General features: G+C 37.0%; 1 protein-coding gene across 2 annotated transcripts in view; it reads left to right on the top strand.

Moving 5' to 3' along the window:
* LOC120529572 (FYVE and coiled-coil domain-containing protein 1-like) overlaps positions 1–18,842 on the top strand; it is a 238,352-nt gene that overhangs the window by 40,715 nt on the left and 178,795 nt on the right. For both annotated transcript variants that reach the window (XM_039753478.1, XM_039753479.1), the window contains 4 exons: positions 701–807; positions 5,496–5,621; positions 8,469–8,575; positions 11,019–11,162. In XM_039753478.1, coding sequence (XP_039609412.1) covers positions 701–807; positions 5,496–5,621; positions 8,469–8,575; positions 11,019–11,162 — 484 coding nt within the window. The remainder of the gene's footprint in view (positions 1–700; positions 808–5,495; positions 5,622–8,468; positions 8,576–11,018; positions 11,163–18,842) is intronic.

Here is an 18,842-nt window from a genome sequence, read left to right as displayed (position 1 = left end):
GGGTGGAGAAGAGCGTCAGGAGTGATTTGTGACAGACGGATATCAGCAAGAGTGAAAGGGAAGGTCTACAGGACGGTAGTGAGACCAGCTATGTTATATGGGTTAGAGACGGTGGCACTGACCAGAAAGCAGGAGACAGAGATGGAGGTGACAGAGTTAAAGATGCTAAGATTTGTATTGGGTGTGACAAGGATGGACAGGATTAGAAATGAGTACTTTAGAGGGTCAGCTCAGGTTGGACGGTTAGGAGACAGAGATTCAGAGAGGTGAGATTGCGTTGGTTTGGACATGTACAGAGGAGAGATGCTGGGTATATTGGGAGAAGGATGCTAAGGATAGAGCTGCAGGCAAGAGAAAAAGAGGAAGACCTAAGAGAAGGTTTATGGATGTGGTGAGAGAGGACATGCAGGTGATGGGTGTAACAGAACAATATGCAGAGGACAAAAAGATATGGTAGAAGATGATCCGCTGTGGCAACCTGTAACGGGAGCAGCCGAAAGAAGAAGAAGAAGAGTATCTGAACTTTTTTTCTGTTGTCCTTTATTTCTGCTAATTGGTATTGTTTTTAGTGTATTCAATAATATTCTATCCGTAAGCAAAATTTTCCTTTACAAGAGGTTTAGGGTACTGCTGTACTTATTATTTAAACTAATGTATGCAGTTGTTGAGACTTAACTGTCCTTTTTGCTTGTCTTTCAAGATGCAATTGCAGAGCTCTGCAAGGAATATTCAGAAAATGGAGAACCAATTACCGATGACAGCACCAGTCTTCACAAATTTTCATACAAACTGGAATATTTGCTGCAGGTAAAATAACTTTTTCAAGAACAAGATCTCTGAGAAGTGAGGAATTTGCAGACTGACGTAGGTACCAAACTGATTTTTGTTGCACTGATGGCTTACAAGTTCAGATGTTCAGAGGTTTTTTCCCATTTTTATGGTCCAAAGACATGCTTTTAACTTTATTGATGAATTTAAATTAGCTCAGTATTAAGTTTGTGTAAGCTTGTGAACTGCAGCTTCCTCAGTTTGGGTCCAAGCCATGCGCCTTCTCTGTAGGAATAGACTTTAGATTCCTGTTTACCTTTATTTATAACATGCACATTCTGAAAATAGATAGATCGGACTCAGCCATGTAAACTGAGGTCTCAGACATGGTAATTTTAAGTGTGCCTTGGAAACTAGAAATAAATTAGACTAATATTGTTCAGTCCTGTTCCCTGACTACAGCTGTTTCATGTAATCACAGTTTTTAAATCTTAGCCAGCTCTTTTTGCTGTGGCTTAACTTTTTCCAATTTAAAACAATATTTTGAATTCTTAAGTGTTTCTTTGCATCTTTATTAAATAATACATATCATACAGTCTATTTTTGGCTAAATCTTGTGGATTCACTGTATCCAGCAGTGGGCGCTCTATTGTCTCGGGGTGCGTTTTTTCATGCAGAATTGACTAGAACCAAATACCATACCTATTGCATCCATGGCAGAAAATAATTACAAGAGAGAAATATAATACGAAAAGAGATGTATGTATTTAACTTGCTTTAAAAGTTAACTTTCATTCCTAATACATTATATAATGCATTATCCTGTATACATATATATTCATGCCGGGGAGAAGCATAGGGATATCACAGCCAAGTGGGAGAGTGCTGACAAATCAGATGTCCCAGCCAACAGCTTGGAATGCTGGTGGCACAGTGACACTTCTGATGTCGTGCTGGATCCTTATAATTATAAACCTCACATAATTACATATTTGTAGAATTCATGTCAGAGCTAGCTGGTTATTAATACCTTCACAAACTGGGTTTTGTGACGATTTTGGTCAAGCAGACATCTGCACTTCCCAAAACAACCTACTTGTGTTCTTCACATATTTTCTCCTTTCCCTAACCTGACTAATCACTCTCTCATCTGAATTGCATGGATTTGTTAAATAAATTTCACAAATTACAGGTGCTGGTCATAAAATTAGAATATCATGACAAAGTTGATTTATTTCAGTAATTCCATTCAAAAAGTGAAACTTGTATATTAGATTCATTCATTACACACAGACTGATGTATTTCATATGCTTATTTCTTTTAATTTTGATGATTATAACTGACAACTAATGAAAGTCCCAAATTCATTATCTCGGAAAATTACAGTAGAATATCAATTAAGACCAATGCAAAAAAAGGATTTTTTTAAATGTTGGCCAACTGAAAGGTATGAACATGAAAAGTATGAGTATGTACAGCACTCAATATTTAGTTGGGGCTCCTTTAGCATGGATTACTGCAGCAATGCGGCATGGCATGGAGTCGATCAGTCTGTGGCACTGCTCAGGTGATATGAGAGCCCATGTTGCTCTGATAGTGGCCTTCAGCTTTTCTGAATTGTTGGGTCTGGCGTATTGCATCTTTCTCTTCACAATACCCCATAGATTTTTTATGGGGTTAGGGTCAGGCGAGTTTGCTGGCCAATCAAGAACAGGGATAACATGGTCTTTAAACCAGGTACTGGTAGCTTTGGCACTTTGTACAGGTGCTAGGTCCTGTTGGAAAATGAAATCTGCATCTCCATAAAGCTCGTCAGCAGCAGGAAGCATGACGTGCTCTAAAACTTCCTGGTAGACGGCTACGTTGACCTTGGACCTCAGAAAACACAATGGATCAACACCAGCAGATGACATGGCACCCCAAACTATCATTGACTGTGGAAACTTTACACTGGACCTCAAGCAACGTGGATTCTGTGCCTCTCCTCTTTTCCTCCAGACTCTGGGACCTTGATTTCCAAAGGAAATGCAAAATTTACTTTCATCAGAGAACATAACTTTGGACCACTCAGCAGCAGTTTTGTCTTTAGCCCAGGCGAGACGCTTCTGACGCTGTCTCTTGTTCAAGAGTGGCTTGACACAAGGAGTGTGACAGCTGAAACCCATGTCTTGCATACGTCTATGCGTGGTGGTTCTTGAAGCACTGACTCCAGCTGCAGTCCACTCTTTTTGAATCTCCCCAGTTTTGAATGGGTTTTGTTTCACAATCCTCTCCAGGGTGTGGTTATCCCTGTTGCTTGTACACTTTTTTCTACCACATCTTGTCCTTCCCTTCGCTCTCTATTAATGTGCTTGGACACAGAGCTCTGTGAACAGCCAGCCTCTTTAGCAATGACCTTGTGTGTCTTGCCGTCCTTGTGCAAGGTGTCAATGGTTGTCTTTTGGACAACTGTCAAGTCAGCAGTCTTCCCCATGATTGTGTAGCCTACAGAACTAGACTGAGAGGCCATTTAAAGGCTTTTGCAGGTGTTTTGAGTTAATTAGCTGATTAGAGTGTGGCACCAGGTGTCTTCAATATTGAACCTTTTCACAATATTCTAATTTTCCGAGATACTGAATTTGGGACTTTCATTAGTTGTCAGTTATTCTCATCAAAATTAAAAGAAAATAAACATTTGAAATACACCAGTCTGTGTGTAATGAATGAATCTAATGTACAAGTTTCACTTTTTGAATGGAATTACTGAAATAAATCAACTTTTTCATGATATTCTAATTTTATGACCGGCACCTGTACATTTGGCACAAATAACCTTTTTGCTAGATTCACATAATTAATTATCCCTCCCTGTATCAGTTCCCCTACACTTAGGTGTAATCTGCCCAGGTTGCATATATCCTGTTTTTCTAACTGTAGCTACAGTGCTGCATATGAGTTACATATTTAATCTACATACATTTTAATACTTCAAAAACTGAACAGAAATTTTTAGTTGGTTACATTGATTAATTGCGGCAGCACTATAGACAAACTGTCCAAGTTATGATGTGATTTCCACTGTTTTTGCTTCTCTTTTTAGTAAAATAATGCCAAGCTTCTCTCTTCTCATCAGTCGTTTATGTTGACAGTCATTTTAGATAGTGTGAACTTGTCACATTTGTCTGACTTCTTTGAAGTCTTCTTATCCACATGGGTCTGTGAGTTAACTGTGTTTAACTGTTATTCAGCAAATAAAATGGCAGAATTTCAGATCGTTTGACACCTTTTACCCACAAATCACACCGAATTTTTCTTTTCTTCTTTGGTGCAAACTTATACATATGCTGCTGTGTTTCATCTCATTAGCAACGTGTACCCCGACTGCAATGTCAAGAGAAGCAGGGTAATAAACCCCCAAGTGAATACTTAAAATATTGATTTACATGAGCTTGTATCCATACTGAAGTCAAAATATAGTACCGATGAAACACTAAAGTCATTCTGGTCATTAGTTGCTTTCAGCCTGTTGTTAGTAACCAAGGCATTCTTGATATAGTGTAATGGAAATACATAGATGTTAACGTCAGCTCGATTCAAACCAGTATGGCCATCTACTTTATATGCATAGTACGTCCATCAAAGGTAGCTCTTAAGAATGGGGAGGAGATGGTAGTCATATGTGCCCAGGTCTGGAGAATAAGGTGGGTGTAATATTTCTTCAAATCCACAGTTTCACAGAGATTTCATCTTATGTCTTGGAACACTTATCAGATTTATTCTAGTGTGAATTCAGAATCCCATTCTCAAAGATATTTGTTTTATAGTGTTTTCCTTAGCTGTAATTTGACATTCTGAAAATAAGAATCTTCTGAAATAAGAAACATACACTACAACTCACAAGTTCTGGAAGCCTAATTCACATGTTTAATGACAAAAGAGATAATCTTTGACCACTTACTAAATCAGCAAAGTAGAATGCTCCTTCAGAACCATTTTGATCACACTTTATACAAGAGTATTTTTTCATATTTGTTTTCTTTTATTGAAAAGACAAAGTGGTATACTCTAACGGTGAAGAAAATCAAATCACTGTCTTATAATTAAGCAAAGGCCATAGGAAATTACAAGCTGCTTGCCAAAAAAAATAAATTAAACTGCCAGGCTAGTAAAGATGATATTGTTGATAAAAACAGTTGGGATACATCTTTTTAATGCAGAATGTTCGATAGATCAGATATAACCTGTGGGAAAAAAAACTGGGCAAACAAGTAGAGATTTTGAAACATTTAGTACATTATTAAAGACAGTGTTCCAACAAGTTATAGGCTTCCTTGGAAGGTTACAGATTTACAGACCCGGCCATTTTTATATCTTTTTATATTATTTGTATGCCGCTCCTATCCCCAATTCCAGTTTTCTTGCAGATTGTCTCACTTATTAGAACAACGTTTGTGTTTCTGTGTTTTAAATTTGTTGCAATTATAGATGTGTGTGTTAATAGCAGTGATGGTGGCTGCAGAAGTGTCTTTTTTCTTTTTAGAATTAAATTATTTAACTGTTCTTTGTCAGCATATATGTAGAAAAACTTTCAGACTTAAGTTCTTTCAGTTGTTTTTATACTTGATTAAGAAGTGTCACTTTAGGTCCATTTTATTCAAAGTTTCCTGTCAAAAAATACTCATTTTTGTGATCTTTGTGATTTTTGACTCAAATATTTAATGAACGTAACAAATTTTTGCTTTTCTAGTTCGACCAGAAAGAAAAGACTACATTTCTTGGAACCAGGAAGGATTACTGGGATTATTTTAATGACTGTCTGGCTAGGACAAAAGGTGCTAATGATGGAATCCGCTTTGTAAAGTCTATCCCTGAGGTGAGGTGACCTTTCCTGAGAATCAGTAAATAAACACATTAACTATATTTATGCTCTCTAAATATATTTAGAGGCTTATAGAGATTCTTCTGCATTAAAGTTGAACTTAAAATTTTGAATTCTTTACTTTAAATTTTTTGTGTTTTGTTTAAGAAACATTGCTTTCCTTTTTTGCATATTTAATGGTTATTGTTAAATTATAATGACAACAAATGTCAAAATTGCTATGTTTAATAAGGAAAATAAGTATGTTTAATTGTTTCTGCAATTTCAGGATTCTGACCTGTTATCCTTTGATGGTACTTGGTGATTTAGCTGTCTATGATGATGCCAGTGTTAAATTTTACAATGTGCTTAATTTAGAATCCTTAATCAATATTATTATTGTCAGAATAGTGTAAGCTTAGAGTGATCTTAAAAAATAGCTGGAGTTAAATATTCAATTTTCAAAGATACAATTTCTTATGTTAAGTACAAAAAAACAATCTATTTTTTTCTTTAAATGTATTATTTGTTTTCATAAGATTTAAAGTCACATCTGTCATATACAGTACTATGAAAAGTAATCGCCTCTTTCCTGATATCCTATTTTTCCATTGTGTACTGTTTTTGTTACAATGAGTGGCATCAGATCTTTAGATAATGTGCAATATTAGAAACCAGAACAAATATAAAACACCATTTCTAAATGGCTGCTTACTTTATTTAAGTACTACAGATATTCAGTACCTGCATTGTCCTTGTGAAAAGGTAAAGGTCTTATTAACTACTCACTTAAGCATCTGACCAAAGTTAATTAGTTATTAGACCCAGGTGACTGAAAATAGCCTGACCTGATTGCAACCACCCATACTGAGTCTAAGCCAGAGCATATGCTAAATTTGAAATGAGACTTAAGTAGTCACCAACAGGGCATCTAGAAAAACACTATGCCCTGATCTAAGGAAACTATATTAGTTGAGTAAAACACTGCTGAAAGTGTAATAAAACAGGAAACTGTTACAAAGATATTTTTGAGGCTGTGAGACTTCAACACATCATAGCGAGGGTCATTATTTCCAAATAGGGAGCATTTGGAACAGTGGTGAATCCTCTCAGGAAAGGTTGGCCTGCCAAAATTATAAGCACGGCACAGAGATGGCTCATTCAAGATTTCACAGAGAATCCTAGATAAACATCCAAAGAACTTCAGGCCTTGAGCTATTGTCAGTGTTTCTGATTTCACAATAAGAAAGAGACTGAGTAAAAAAGGGTTTCATGGTAGCCAGCAGCCATACCAACATGCATTTTAGAAAAGGCCTGATGCTTAGCATTTTTGGGCCCAGCAGGTACTTGGATGGGAGACCACCTAGGAAAAGCTTGGAGTTGCTGCTGGAAGACGTGTTGGTGAGACCATCAGGTGGCATTTATACTGTAGTCTGTGTGTGGATCCCAATGCCCCAGTGCATTAATGGGGGCACTGTACTGTAAATATGCTACTGACCTTCTTATGAGACATTAAATTGATTTCCTGGCTCTCTGTGGTCATTAAAGATCCTTGGGTGACTTTCAAAAAGAGTAGGGTTTATCCCAGTGTTCTAGCTAAATTGCCTGTAACGGCCCCATCCATTCTGGCCCTCTGTTCATTCCCTGTCTCTAATCGGCTATCTCTCTCAACCCTTCAACCACTTAATAGCTAATGTTGTGGTGTATGTACTGGCACAATAATGACCACAGTCACATCTAGGTGGGTGCTACATATTGGTGATGATTGAAATGTGTAGCATTGTTATTATTATTATCATTATTATTATTATTATTATTATGGAAGCATGCAAGGTGTAAACCTCCACTATTAAAGAGTAACATCTGTGCTCATTGTGCATTTGCAAAGAAACCCCTAGATGATCCCCAAGCATATTGGAATAGCATTCTATATGTAGAGAGTCAAAAGTAAAACTTTTTGATGACCCAGGGCACAGGGCCTACTATGTCTGCCTTAAAGCTAATACAGCATTCAACAGTAAGAACATCATATTTACAGTAAAACATGATCTGAAGCTTATGCAGCAGCACAGTGACCCAAAGCACAAAAGCAAGTCTACAAATAAGTGGCTTAAAAGAAACAAAATTTTAATTTTGAAGTGGCCTGGTCGAAGTTCTGACTTGAACCCAAAAGAGATTTTATGGCAAGACCTGCAAAGAACAGTTCATGTTCATCAACCTACCAACCTAAGAATAGTTGGCTAATGTGAAACACTAATGTGTCATCAGCAAAGTGAAACACTGATGTCCAATTATAGGAAGCATTTAGTTGTGATTATTGTTGATAAAGATGTTGCAACCAAGTATTGCATTTACAAGGCAATTACGTTTTGTATGGTTTATATGGGTGTTGGATAACTTTTTTCTCTGAACACAGAAAGCAATGTTTTAAAAAACAACTTTGTGTTCACCCTTTCTTTAATACTTAATTTTCTCTAAAGGTCTGACGTCATAAACATTATGCAAAAACATGTATTTGAAAGGGTGCAAATACATTTTCACAGCACTGAAATCATTGATGTTATTTTAAATGTCCTGTAGTCAGTTTTGCTTTAAAGTGTCAGCTGTAATCAAATTACAAAACTACTTCAAATCCAGTAGCCTTTATTTAAGGACAGTGACTTTTTCAGTTGTTTGGCACCATCTATTGGATGATAATTATAATAATGCATATTTTATAATTTATTTTAATGATAGTTTGAAGCAATAATTTTTACTTAGTCTTCAGCCATCAAAATCAGAAATGACAACTGTAACTAAATTGGAAGATTGTTTACAAAAATTGCCTAATTTTTTTCTTTGTGTCTTGGTCTTCTTTTTAAGTTTAAAACTTCTCTTGGTAAAGGAAGAGCCTTTATTCGATATTCACTAGTCCATCAGAGGTTGGCAGACACACTTCAGCAATGTTTTATGAATACTAAAGTGACAAGGTATAGAAAACTTTATTTTTCTTCATTTATTCATTTTCACATGTGCTTCTCTTGTTTGGAAACAGTCTGAGCTGAATTTTATGCAGGCAGTAATGTTCTTTCTTCCTTGTTGAGACTCACAAATGAGCAATTATAAGTCATTGACTGACAAAGCCTTATTTATATGGATCCCAGAATTTAAAAAAAAAAAACCCTGTGAGAAGCCATTGTAAACACTGATGAAAATGAAAACTCCACACTGAAAGCTCCAATGGCTTGTATGGAACTGAGCCCCAAATATTGTGAGATAGCAGCATTATAGATTATGCTATCATAGGTCCTTACAACTAAACTAAACTAAAATATGAAATTCATACCATACGCTAAATTTGTTTAATTTTGTCACAGCAATGTTTCTGATGCAGCAAAGTAACAGTGCCTAAGGTGTTGGTATAAGTCTCACTTGTGTATGCTTGGAAGGATTTTTATTACTGCCACATTGTTTATGAAAGGGTCTGTTATGTCTGTAATTGAACTCCTTTCTCAACTACTTTTATTATTTCCATTTCCCGTTTGGTGGAGAAATTTTGTGTTACATTCAGGAATGCTCATATGCACAGAATTTATTGCCTTTTTAGTTGATGTGCTTTTTTAAAAGGTTCAGCAAGTGTAGCTCTTTGGAAAGCAGAGGCAGATGTAATTTAACCCTTCTATATTTTTATATACTGCGGTGGGCTGGCACCCTGCCCGGGGTTTGTTTCCTACCTTGCGCCCTGTGTTGGCTGGGATTGGCTCCAGCAGACCCCCGTGACCCTGTAGTTAGGATATAGTGGGTTGGATAATGGATGGATGGATATTTTTATATAAACTTGTATCTGCCCATAAAGAAATTAGCCACTTGATAGTTCTTTACTAATAAAATCTAATGATGAGAAAATATAAAATAAGCAAAAAAATGTAATCACAGGCATAAAAGCATGCATATATAGCTTTTTTTAAGTTATGTAATGGGGTGCACAGCTCAGGCTGAAACAATATGATTCAGATTCTTAAGGCAATAATTTGAAATTTGCTGATGTTGCAGCATACAGCAAGCTACAACTGGTATGTGATCCAGTTAACACGATAATATTACAGCATTTCTCTCGTATCTCAGACACAAAAAAAGCTAAACAAAGTTGAGAGCAATGTGACGCAATGGTAAAATTCTACTTCTAATACTGAATAGAAAAGCATTTTGTAAAGCATTTATATAGCTGCATTACTTTGAATAACTTAACTCTGTTACTTTAATGATTAACTTTAAGTTACTTTAATGCTGCTTGGACCCATTCTGGAACTAATTTGGAATAAAGGCAAGACAGAATACTGTTTTTCCTGTCTACACACACTAAGGATCCAAAACTTTTGGGTCTTTTTCCTAAACTAAATGTAATTGCTATTTCCAGTTTTAGACAAGGAGAAGTATACAGTAACACTAAAGCTCCAGCATAAAAGGTTTAGTTACTTTGAGCAGAGAAAGAACCTCCTGACTCTAGTATAGTTTGCTTTTTTCTTTACAAGTTTCTTTAGGAAAACTAATTGATCAACATGTAATTTCATATTTAGTCTCTGAAGTGTGTGGCAATTCACAAAATCCTTTAAGTTCGACTACACAGCAAGGTGTCATGCTTTTGCAAAATGAAGTAAGCCATAGTGAATGTTATACTGCAAGCTTTCGTTGCAGTATGACCCAACTTGTGTGGTACAAAAGTCGGTTACAGATGGCATTGCTTTGTTTTATAATAATAGCCAATATCATAGCTATGCTTTCCTTTCAAGTACCAGGCTAGTTTTAATGTATTAACAGAAAACTTAATGTTAGTCTTGCACGGTTTGCATACTGCATTAATTTTGTCCATTTTATCATCAATTTTCCAAGCTCAAATAATGGTATACTGTAGATTTATATTTGAGCAGAGACTGAATTTCATTTTTATGCTGCTGACACACTGCTTCTCATGTGTGACCTCTGCTGATCTTTTTTTCACTCAATGGAACAGTCAAAGCTGGGAGTGTGATTTCTGAACTAGTGTGCATGATGTTGATGTAAGGGATTTTTCTCCATTCTTGGTTTTGATCTGGACTGGTTTCTGAACTCTGAGCCGATTGTGCTGTTACCTTTTAAATCAATGGTTCAGTTCTGGCCCATGTATCAGTAAACCTCTATTACGCAGTGTGTTGTCACTAATAACATTGTCTTGTAAGGTTTCTGATTCAGCTCAAATTATTTACTTGGTCAAATAGAAGTTAAAACAGGCAAGGATGGATGTTAAAATGCTTCAAATTAGCCTCAGGTTAAGAGTTTGAAACCTATACAAAATAGAAAATGAGATACAGTAATACGTTACACAAACTGATTGTGTTTATTTAATTTTTAAGTGCATTTCTTCATGCTAGCTGAGTTTGTCATATTTGCATTCAGTGATTGGTATTATGCAAGAAGTCCATTTCTGAAACCAAACCTTCACTCGGATGTTGTAAGCCACCTGTATGAACTAAATGAAGTTCGCTTTGATGTTTCTTCAAGAGGATATGACCTTGATGCTGCATGGCCCACATTTGCAAGGTAGTACATTTTTTTTATTTCACGTACTTGAAATTTATCTGTGATTATAAGTTTACATTTAGTAATAAGTTAAGAGTTCATCCATAATAATTAAAGAAAAAGATATCAAGAAAAATGGGCCTTTGAAGGTGCACTGATATTTAGAAAATAATGATTTACGAACGTAAAATATGCAGATGTGAAAAGTGTAAATTATACCTTTAATATAAATTGTTGTCATTGATTGATTGGAATACTTCCTTAGCTTCCAAAATCACTTAATCACTCACTCATTTTCATTATCTGAGCCAGTAGACTGTTTACAGTTTTTCAAATGCAGGTTAAAAGGTTTGTGTGAGGACTATGCAGATGAAATTATCAAAAAGAAAAGAGAAGTCTGACCATTTTTTTTCTACATTCCACATTTGTGCTGGTTTGTACAGGCAACAAATAAGGACAATCGGAGTGAATTTGGAGTCACTTTTGGAATCTTCATTTATTCATCTCTGGTTTAAATATGTATTTGTTAAATGCAGTTGTGGTTATATATGAACCATTAACTTATTATAAGTGTATTCTTAACATAAAAAACTTTGTACTTTCTCTGAGTATATCACCTCATCCTTTAAAGACATATGGTTATATCTGAACCATTACCTCATTTTAAGTGTATTCTTAGCATTAAAGACTTTGTACTTCCTCTGAATATATCATATTTTCCTCTAAAGACTGGTGTTTTGTATTATACACTGAGACCAGTAAAATTCATTAAAAAATAAAGGCTGGAGATTCTTGGGGTATGAATATTAGTCTTCCTTCTGCCTATCTTTTTTATCAAAGATTTCAGAATCACTTGTTGCATCTCAATTAAAACTATTTAGATAAAATGGAATTTATGTGTCGTTTTCAGTATGATGTACTTAGAGTCTTGTGCACTGACCTTACTAAAATTTTTAACATTATTAGTCATTATTTGCTTCCTAAATGTCTCAAACATGGAAGGCATAAGTGGTTTCATATTTTCCATTTTTATCAGAGGTTAACTATTGTGGAAAATGAACATTTAATGTTCAACTTGTTTTAGATACTGAGGCCCCTTAATATTATGTTTTGAGTCATCTGATTTTTGATATGTACAGTTACTTAAAAATTGCACTTTTTTCAATTCTGTGGTTTTATGCATCAGACTTAAGAACATAACCAAAAACCTTCTAGTACTCACAAATACCTAAAATGAGATAATAATACTTGAGGCAAAAATATGTAACAGATTTTACCTTGTCTTTATTAATTTAACAAAAGAAGGTCCAATGCAGAAACTGTGATAAAGTGAAAATGTCCTAAGATTCAGTAGTTTGTAGAGCCACCTTTAGCAGCAATACAGTAATCCCTCCTCGATCGCGGGGGTTGCGTTCCAGACGTCCCCGCGATAGGTAAAAAACCGCGAAGTAGAAACCATATGTTTGTATGGTTATTTTTATATATTTTAAGCCCTTATAAACTCTCCCACACTGTTTATGAATATTCCCTGCACAGTTATACAGCATAATCCCTTTGTATTCTCTTAGATAGTAGGTAAGATTCATTGAAATTATGTATGTAAACACACTGTTTATATACAGTAAAACCTAAATATTATTTTAAAGATATCGAGTGTCTCCGATATCACATATGTTACAGCCATTATGATAGACAGGCCACCAGCAATACATACATACAATGCAAGAAAAATTGTATACAGTAAATGTGTGTACAGTGATATTAAACGTACGTACATGTACTAAGTACTGTAAGTAGAAAATTAATTATGGTTACTCACCAACAATGACACGATGACTTGTCCGATAACGATGAGTTTAATTTTACTGCACAACAAAGGAGAGCGTTACAACCCTTCTAAAGGAGCCACTTCAGGCAACTGTGTAGCACTGCCGTTATTCTTCTTCAATCCAAATCCCTAAAGCAGATTCCATCCAGACTACTGTCTTATTACATCCACTTACAACTTGTTTTGCACCCTGGTTAAAAGGACACTGCGGCCGTAGATCTTATATTCCTTTCCTACTTTTTAAATAAAAAGAATCGTAGCCATCAGCAATCATTGATGCTGTAATGGCATCCTATAGCGGTGTAGCTTTTCCCTTCCTTCAACAAATCCAAAACGTTTACCTTTTCGGCAGTCGTTAACATCTTCCGTTGGCGCTTGGGCACAGACCCTGAAGCAGTAGCAGGAACAGATCATTTTGGAGCCTTAATGAAGAGCTTGACTATGCACAAAGATAAACACAAAAGAGCACAAAAGTTAACTCTTTACACAGCGAAACACGTTGATGCTGAATGAACAAGACGAGACTTCCTGGTTAACACCGCATTCAGCACACAGGAACTTAACTGCGTGCTCTGATTGGTTAGCTTCTCAGCCATCCGCCAATAGCGTCCATTGTATGAAATCAATTGGGCAAACCAACTGAGGAAGCATGTACAGGAAATAAAAAGACCCATTGTCCGCAGAACCCGCGAAGCAGTGAAAAATCCGCGTTATATATTTAGTTATGCTTACATATAAAATCCGCGATAAGAGTGAAGCTGCGAAAGTCGAAGCGCGATATAGCGAGGGATTACTGTACTTGCATTCTTAGTATTCTGAATGAGTTTGTAAGTCTTCTTGCGTCATATTGAAGGAGTTTGTGCACACTCCTTCTTGCAACACTACTTTAGTTCATTGATGTTTGAAAGAATTAATTTGTGTCCAAGCTTTTTGATGGTCTAATCCCATCACCATAGTGGAGGATGATGATCAGACTTTGAGTTACCGATTCAAAATCATCATTCTTTTCTTTTAATTTTTAGGAATTCATATCATCCAAGCTGTTAGACACATGACCCCACTTTGGCTATTTTTTCACATACTGTAACTGAATGTTGTGACAAATGATGCATTTCTGTGTTAATGTGCACCTACCTGCAAGTAACATCTTTTTTTGAATTGGCAGTCATAAAAACAATTCTGTCAAGTGCAAATCTATTATAAAAAAAGTACATTAGTTCTCTTAGGTACACTTTTGTTCCCTTTTATAAGAAAATCTACTGATAGTTTTTTTTTTTCCAAGAATCTTTGAGAAGCTGCTTCTGTTACTCTAGATCATCTGAAACAGCTTCAATAATGTTTTTTTTTATTTTTTTTATTGATTTTATTTGAAGAAAGCAACATTCCAAAAATCATGTCAAACTTAACAAACCATAATTCAGCCCCTGGCCGAGAGATGGAAGGGAAACCAACAACATGAGCAAATCTTTAAAAACAACAAAAAAATGTAATATAAATCCTTATCCTAAGATCTGATTAATTAGATTTTGCCATATTTTAAAACAGTTTTGGACAGATTCTGTTCTTTTTTTTCATTTTCAAATAGTATAGAACTTCAGTCACCCTCTGACTTATAACATGTAGGCTGGGATTCTTCCATTAGAGCAAGATAAGTCTATGTGCTAGTAGTGTGGTATAAACAATTACAATCAATTTGTCCTTCTCTACTTTATGCCCATCTGGGAGTATACCAAACACTGCTGTTAATGGGTTAGGAGTGATAGTGACACTAAGTCTGTCTTATAGGCATTCAAAGATTTTTGTCCAGAATGGTGTTAATTTGGAGTATGCCCAAAACATGTGGCCCAGTGATGCTGTAGCTAAATTGCAATGTTCACATGTTGAATATTGCCCTGAGTACATTTTGGACAATTTTACATGAGATAAATGTGCTTTAAGTTAGGTGATTAAATGCTCTGTGCTTTTGGAGCTGGAGTATATTCTATGCATGGCTCCCTTCCACTCCTTTTTATATATGTTAAGTGAAAAATCCTTTCCTCAATGTACCCTAGGTTCTTTGAAAGGAACAGACTTTAAAATGTCTTTATTATATTATTGTGATGCTGTCTGTGTCTTTAAGACTGATCAGTATTGTTTCTGGAATAGAAATGGGTGGGAGATGAGGAATACCGGGTAGGTTCCTTCTAGCGAAGTTTCTAATTTCAAAGTAGTGGAAAAATTGTGTTGATGGGAAATTATAAATTTGAAGCATAATTGTTCATAAACTGCAAAGACATTGTCTATATTTAAATCTCTAAGTTTTTTTTAATCCAGTGCGTGTTCCAGACACTAAATACTGATAAATATGGTATGAGAGGGTAGAGAAAGATGATTATCATGTAGAGATGCAATAGATAAAAGCTTCTCTGTCTTCAAAGTGCTTCCTGCATTGATTCCATATTCAGAGTGAAAATCCGCGAAGTAGAAACCATATGTTTGTATGATTATTTTTATATACTAGCCAACCCGCGGCGTACCATATGCCGCATAATCATTCCGGTTTTTTAATGATTTTTAAGCACAGGTAGAAAATTAACATTTGAAAAATCAGTAATGTAATAAATTAGCAAGAAAAGCAACATTCTAACAATGCTTGGAACGAACCAACACACAATCGTCCGTGTGGTGCTCATTCGCGGAGGGTGGAATGAGAGGAGAGGAGAAGGTTGTCCACTCCGCTCCCTCCATCATGCTAGTCTGCTGATTTCTCGTCAAGTATGCACTACCTGCTCATGTGCCCACCTCCAACTTGTCACTCTAGTCGTTGTCATCTTTGCACAGTCCAGATGCACCTGTGACTCACATAAACTTTTCATTGCTCTGTGCGGTTTTGGCTGCCTTTCTATATATAATCAACCAAGACACCCGACCACGGTAGTAGCGAGGTGGGAGGGGGGTGTGTACAAAGTGTAGGAGCATCTAAGAAGACGCATGTTTGTCGCGGATGCGAATTGCTGTATGTAGCGTGTAAAACAGTTTACTATGGTGCACGCGGTTGTGCGTCGTAACCGAAAACTCGGTTTTTAAAGACTGCTTGTGTATACGACTGTAGGTGAATGAAAAGATGTAACTCTGGAGATGGCAACATACAATACAGCATTTTACACGCTGCATACAGCGATTCACATTCACAACAAATTGTTTTACATGCTGCATACAGCGATTCACATCCACGACAAATATGAATCTTCTTAGATGGTGCTGTCGTGTCCACCCATGCTCTCGAAGCACACACACTGCCTGGTCATGTGCCCACTCGCAAGAGCAACTAACAGAGACCCGCCCACCAACTGTAAGACCATGGGATACCCCTCGCAAACTGCTCTACACGCCGTATACAATGATTCACATCTGCGACAAACAAACTGTTACACACTGCATACAGCGATTCACATCCGTGACATGATTTTTCTTAGATGGTCCTGTCGCATCCACCCTCGCACTCGAAGCATACACACTGCTTGGTCATGTGCCCGGTCGCAAGAGCAACTGACAGAGACCTGGCCACCAAGTCTAAGACCATGGGAATCCCCTCGGAAACTGTTTTAGACGCTGCATACAATGATTCACATCCGCGACAAACAAACTGTTTTACACGCCACATACAGCGATTTACATACGTGACAAACATGCCTTTTCTTAGATAGTCCTGCCACTTCGTGTGGTGCCTCTGTGTGAACCGGTCAGGCACAGAGAAGGTTAGCTGCTGAGAGAGCTTCTCGACTGTTGCAGGGCCTGCATTGGTGAAGCAGGTGAGTCGGTATTGAAACAGAGGCACAGGGCTTATTGGTTTTTAAAGACTGCTTCCTTCATTGTGTTTTAACCTCAGTTTTAAAGGATTGTTTTAAGGATCCCATGGGATACCCCTCGCAAACTGTTTTACACGCTGCATATAGCAATTCACTTCCGCGAGAAACATGCCTCTATGAACAGTCAACGTGGCTCAGAGCTGCATGTGGACTCTACGACAGACGAACATAAATGACGCCATTTTTCCTGTGTTGTCGCGTCTGAGTTGGTGGGCGTGGTTCTGTGAGTTGTCGTCGTATCCAATGGTCTTAGAGTAGGTGGCCGTGGCTCCTTCCTGCGTGCGCCATGGGCGTCTTACTTGTCGGCGGCTTAGTGAATCCACACCCCTTCCGGCATGCTTTCCATGGTTGTCTTGCCTTAGTGAATTATATATATAGATTTTAAGCCCTTATAAACTCTCCCACACTGTTAACATTATTAGAGCCCTCTAGACATGAAATAGCACCCTTTAGTCAAAAGTTTGAACTGTGCTCCATGACAAAACAGAGATGACAGTTCTTTCTCACAATTAAAAGAATGCAAACATATCTTCTCTTCAAAGGAGTGCCATCAGGAGCAGAGAATGTCAGAGAGAGAGAGAGAGAGAGAGCGTGACAGAAAAGCAAACAATCAAAAAATCAATACGTGCAGTTGGGCTTTTAAGTATGCGCACCGCGATAAAGCAGCCGCAACAGAAGGGAGCAATGTGAAGGTAGTCTTTCAGCATTTTTAGAGTAGCGTCCTTATCTTCTAGGCAAACAGCCTCTGTGCAAACGGCCCCTCTGCTCACACCCCCTCCGTCAGGAGCAGAGAACGTCAGAGAGAGTGAGAGAGACCGAGAAAAGCAAACAGTCAAGCACCACTCGGGAAGCACATCGCATATCATTGAGGAGTTTTATTTAATACGTAATACATACTCTGATTGGGTAGCTTCTAAGCCATCTGCCAGTAGCATCCCTTGTATGAAATCAACTGGGCAAACAAACTGAGGAAGCATGTACCATAAATTAAAAGACCCATTGTCCGCAGAAATCTACGAACCAGGGAAAAATCTGTGATATATATTTAGATATGCTTACTTTTGAAATCCGCGATAGAGTGAAGCCGCGAAAGTCGAAGCGCGATATAGTGAGGGATATATTTACTGGAGCACAAAGTAGGGTGCTTCAGTGATGTTGTGATCAAGGGTCCGTGAAAGCCTTACTGTCCATTGCAGAACCCTTTGTTTTTCATTTATGGAAGAGAGTTCTTTATGACCTTGTCTGTGCGTCATTTTCCTACTGAAGAATCAAATTAGAGTCAATCAGATGCCTTTCTGGTGGTATTTCGTCAGTCAGTCATTTGCTAACCTGCTTAGTCCTGATCTTCACCAACTCTTTTATAGACAAACTGCATCCTAATTGAATCATATATTTAAAGTTTTGACTTCAGTCCAGGACAACTGCTGCCATTGTTCACTGCCTAAGTCCTGATGTTTTTGTATTTGGAGATATGGTTTTTTGGTAGTAACTGTTCCAAGAAGGCTTGGGTTCCAGTGCTTTCAGTGACTTAATAGCTGATAGCAGTGCTGAGCTTCATCAGATTTTGAGGGGTGTTCAGTTTGATAGTATAGTATAGTATTTCTAGTGTTATGCACTCAGTTGTCTTGGTGAACAACTGTGTTTCCTGTCCTCAGTCCTGCTTGTTACCTTGTACTTCTTCAGAAGATCTTGGACAGTACATCTAAAATTCTACTTTGGAGCAACCCTGCTAATACAGTAGGACCACTTTGTGTTTTGTTGCTGTATTTATTCTTGCCATGATGTAAGAGTTTATGATTAAACTGTCAAATCAGCTACAACTTTTAGTTTGGTTGTCTCTTATTTATTTTCAATTAAACTAAATGCCTGATGTTGAAATGGGTGTAGAAGGAATCAGTGAACTCAATTAATAATTTCTTATTATTAGCTGTTTGGTTATCTTTTTTTAATTATCCACTGGAATAGATACCCACAAAGTGAATATTCAAAGAAAATACAAAGGCTTCTCTGTAAAATTACATTTTT

Source organism: Polypterus senegalus, chromosome 5 (genome assembly GCF_016835505.1).
Source record: "Polypterus senegalus isolate Bchr_013 chromosome 5, ASM1683550v1, whole genome shotgun sequence".
NCBI lineage: Eukaryota > Metazoa > Chordata > Cladistia > Polypteriformes > Polypteridae > Polypterus > Polypterus senegalus.
The sequence above is the reverse complement of the archived record's forward strand: the minus strand, read 5'-3'. Positions and strand labels throughout refer to the sequence as shown.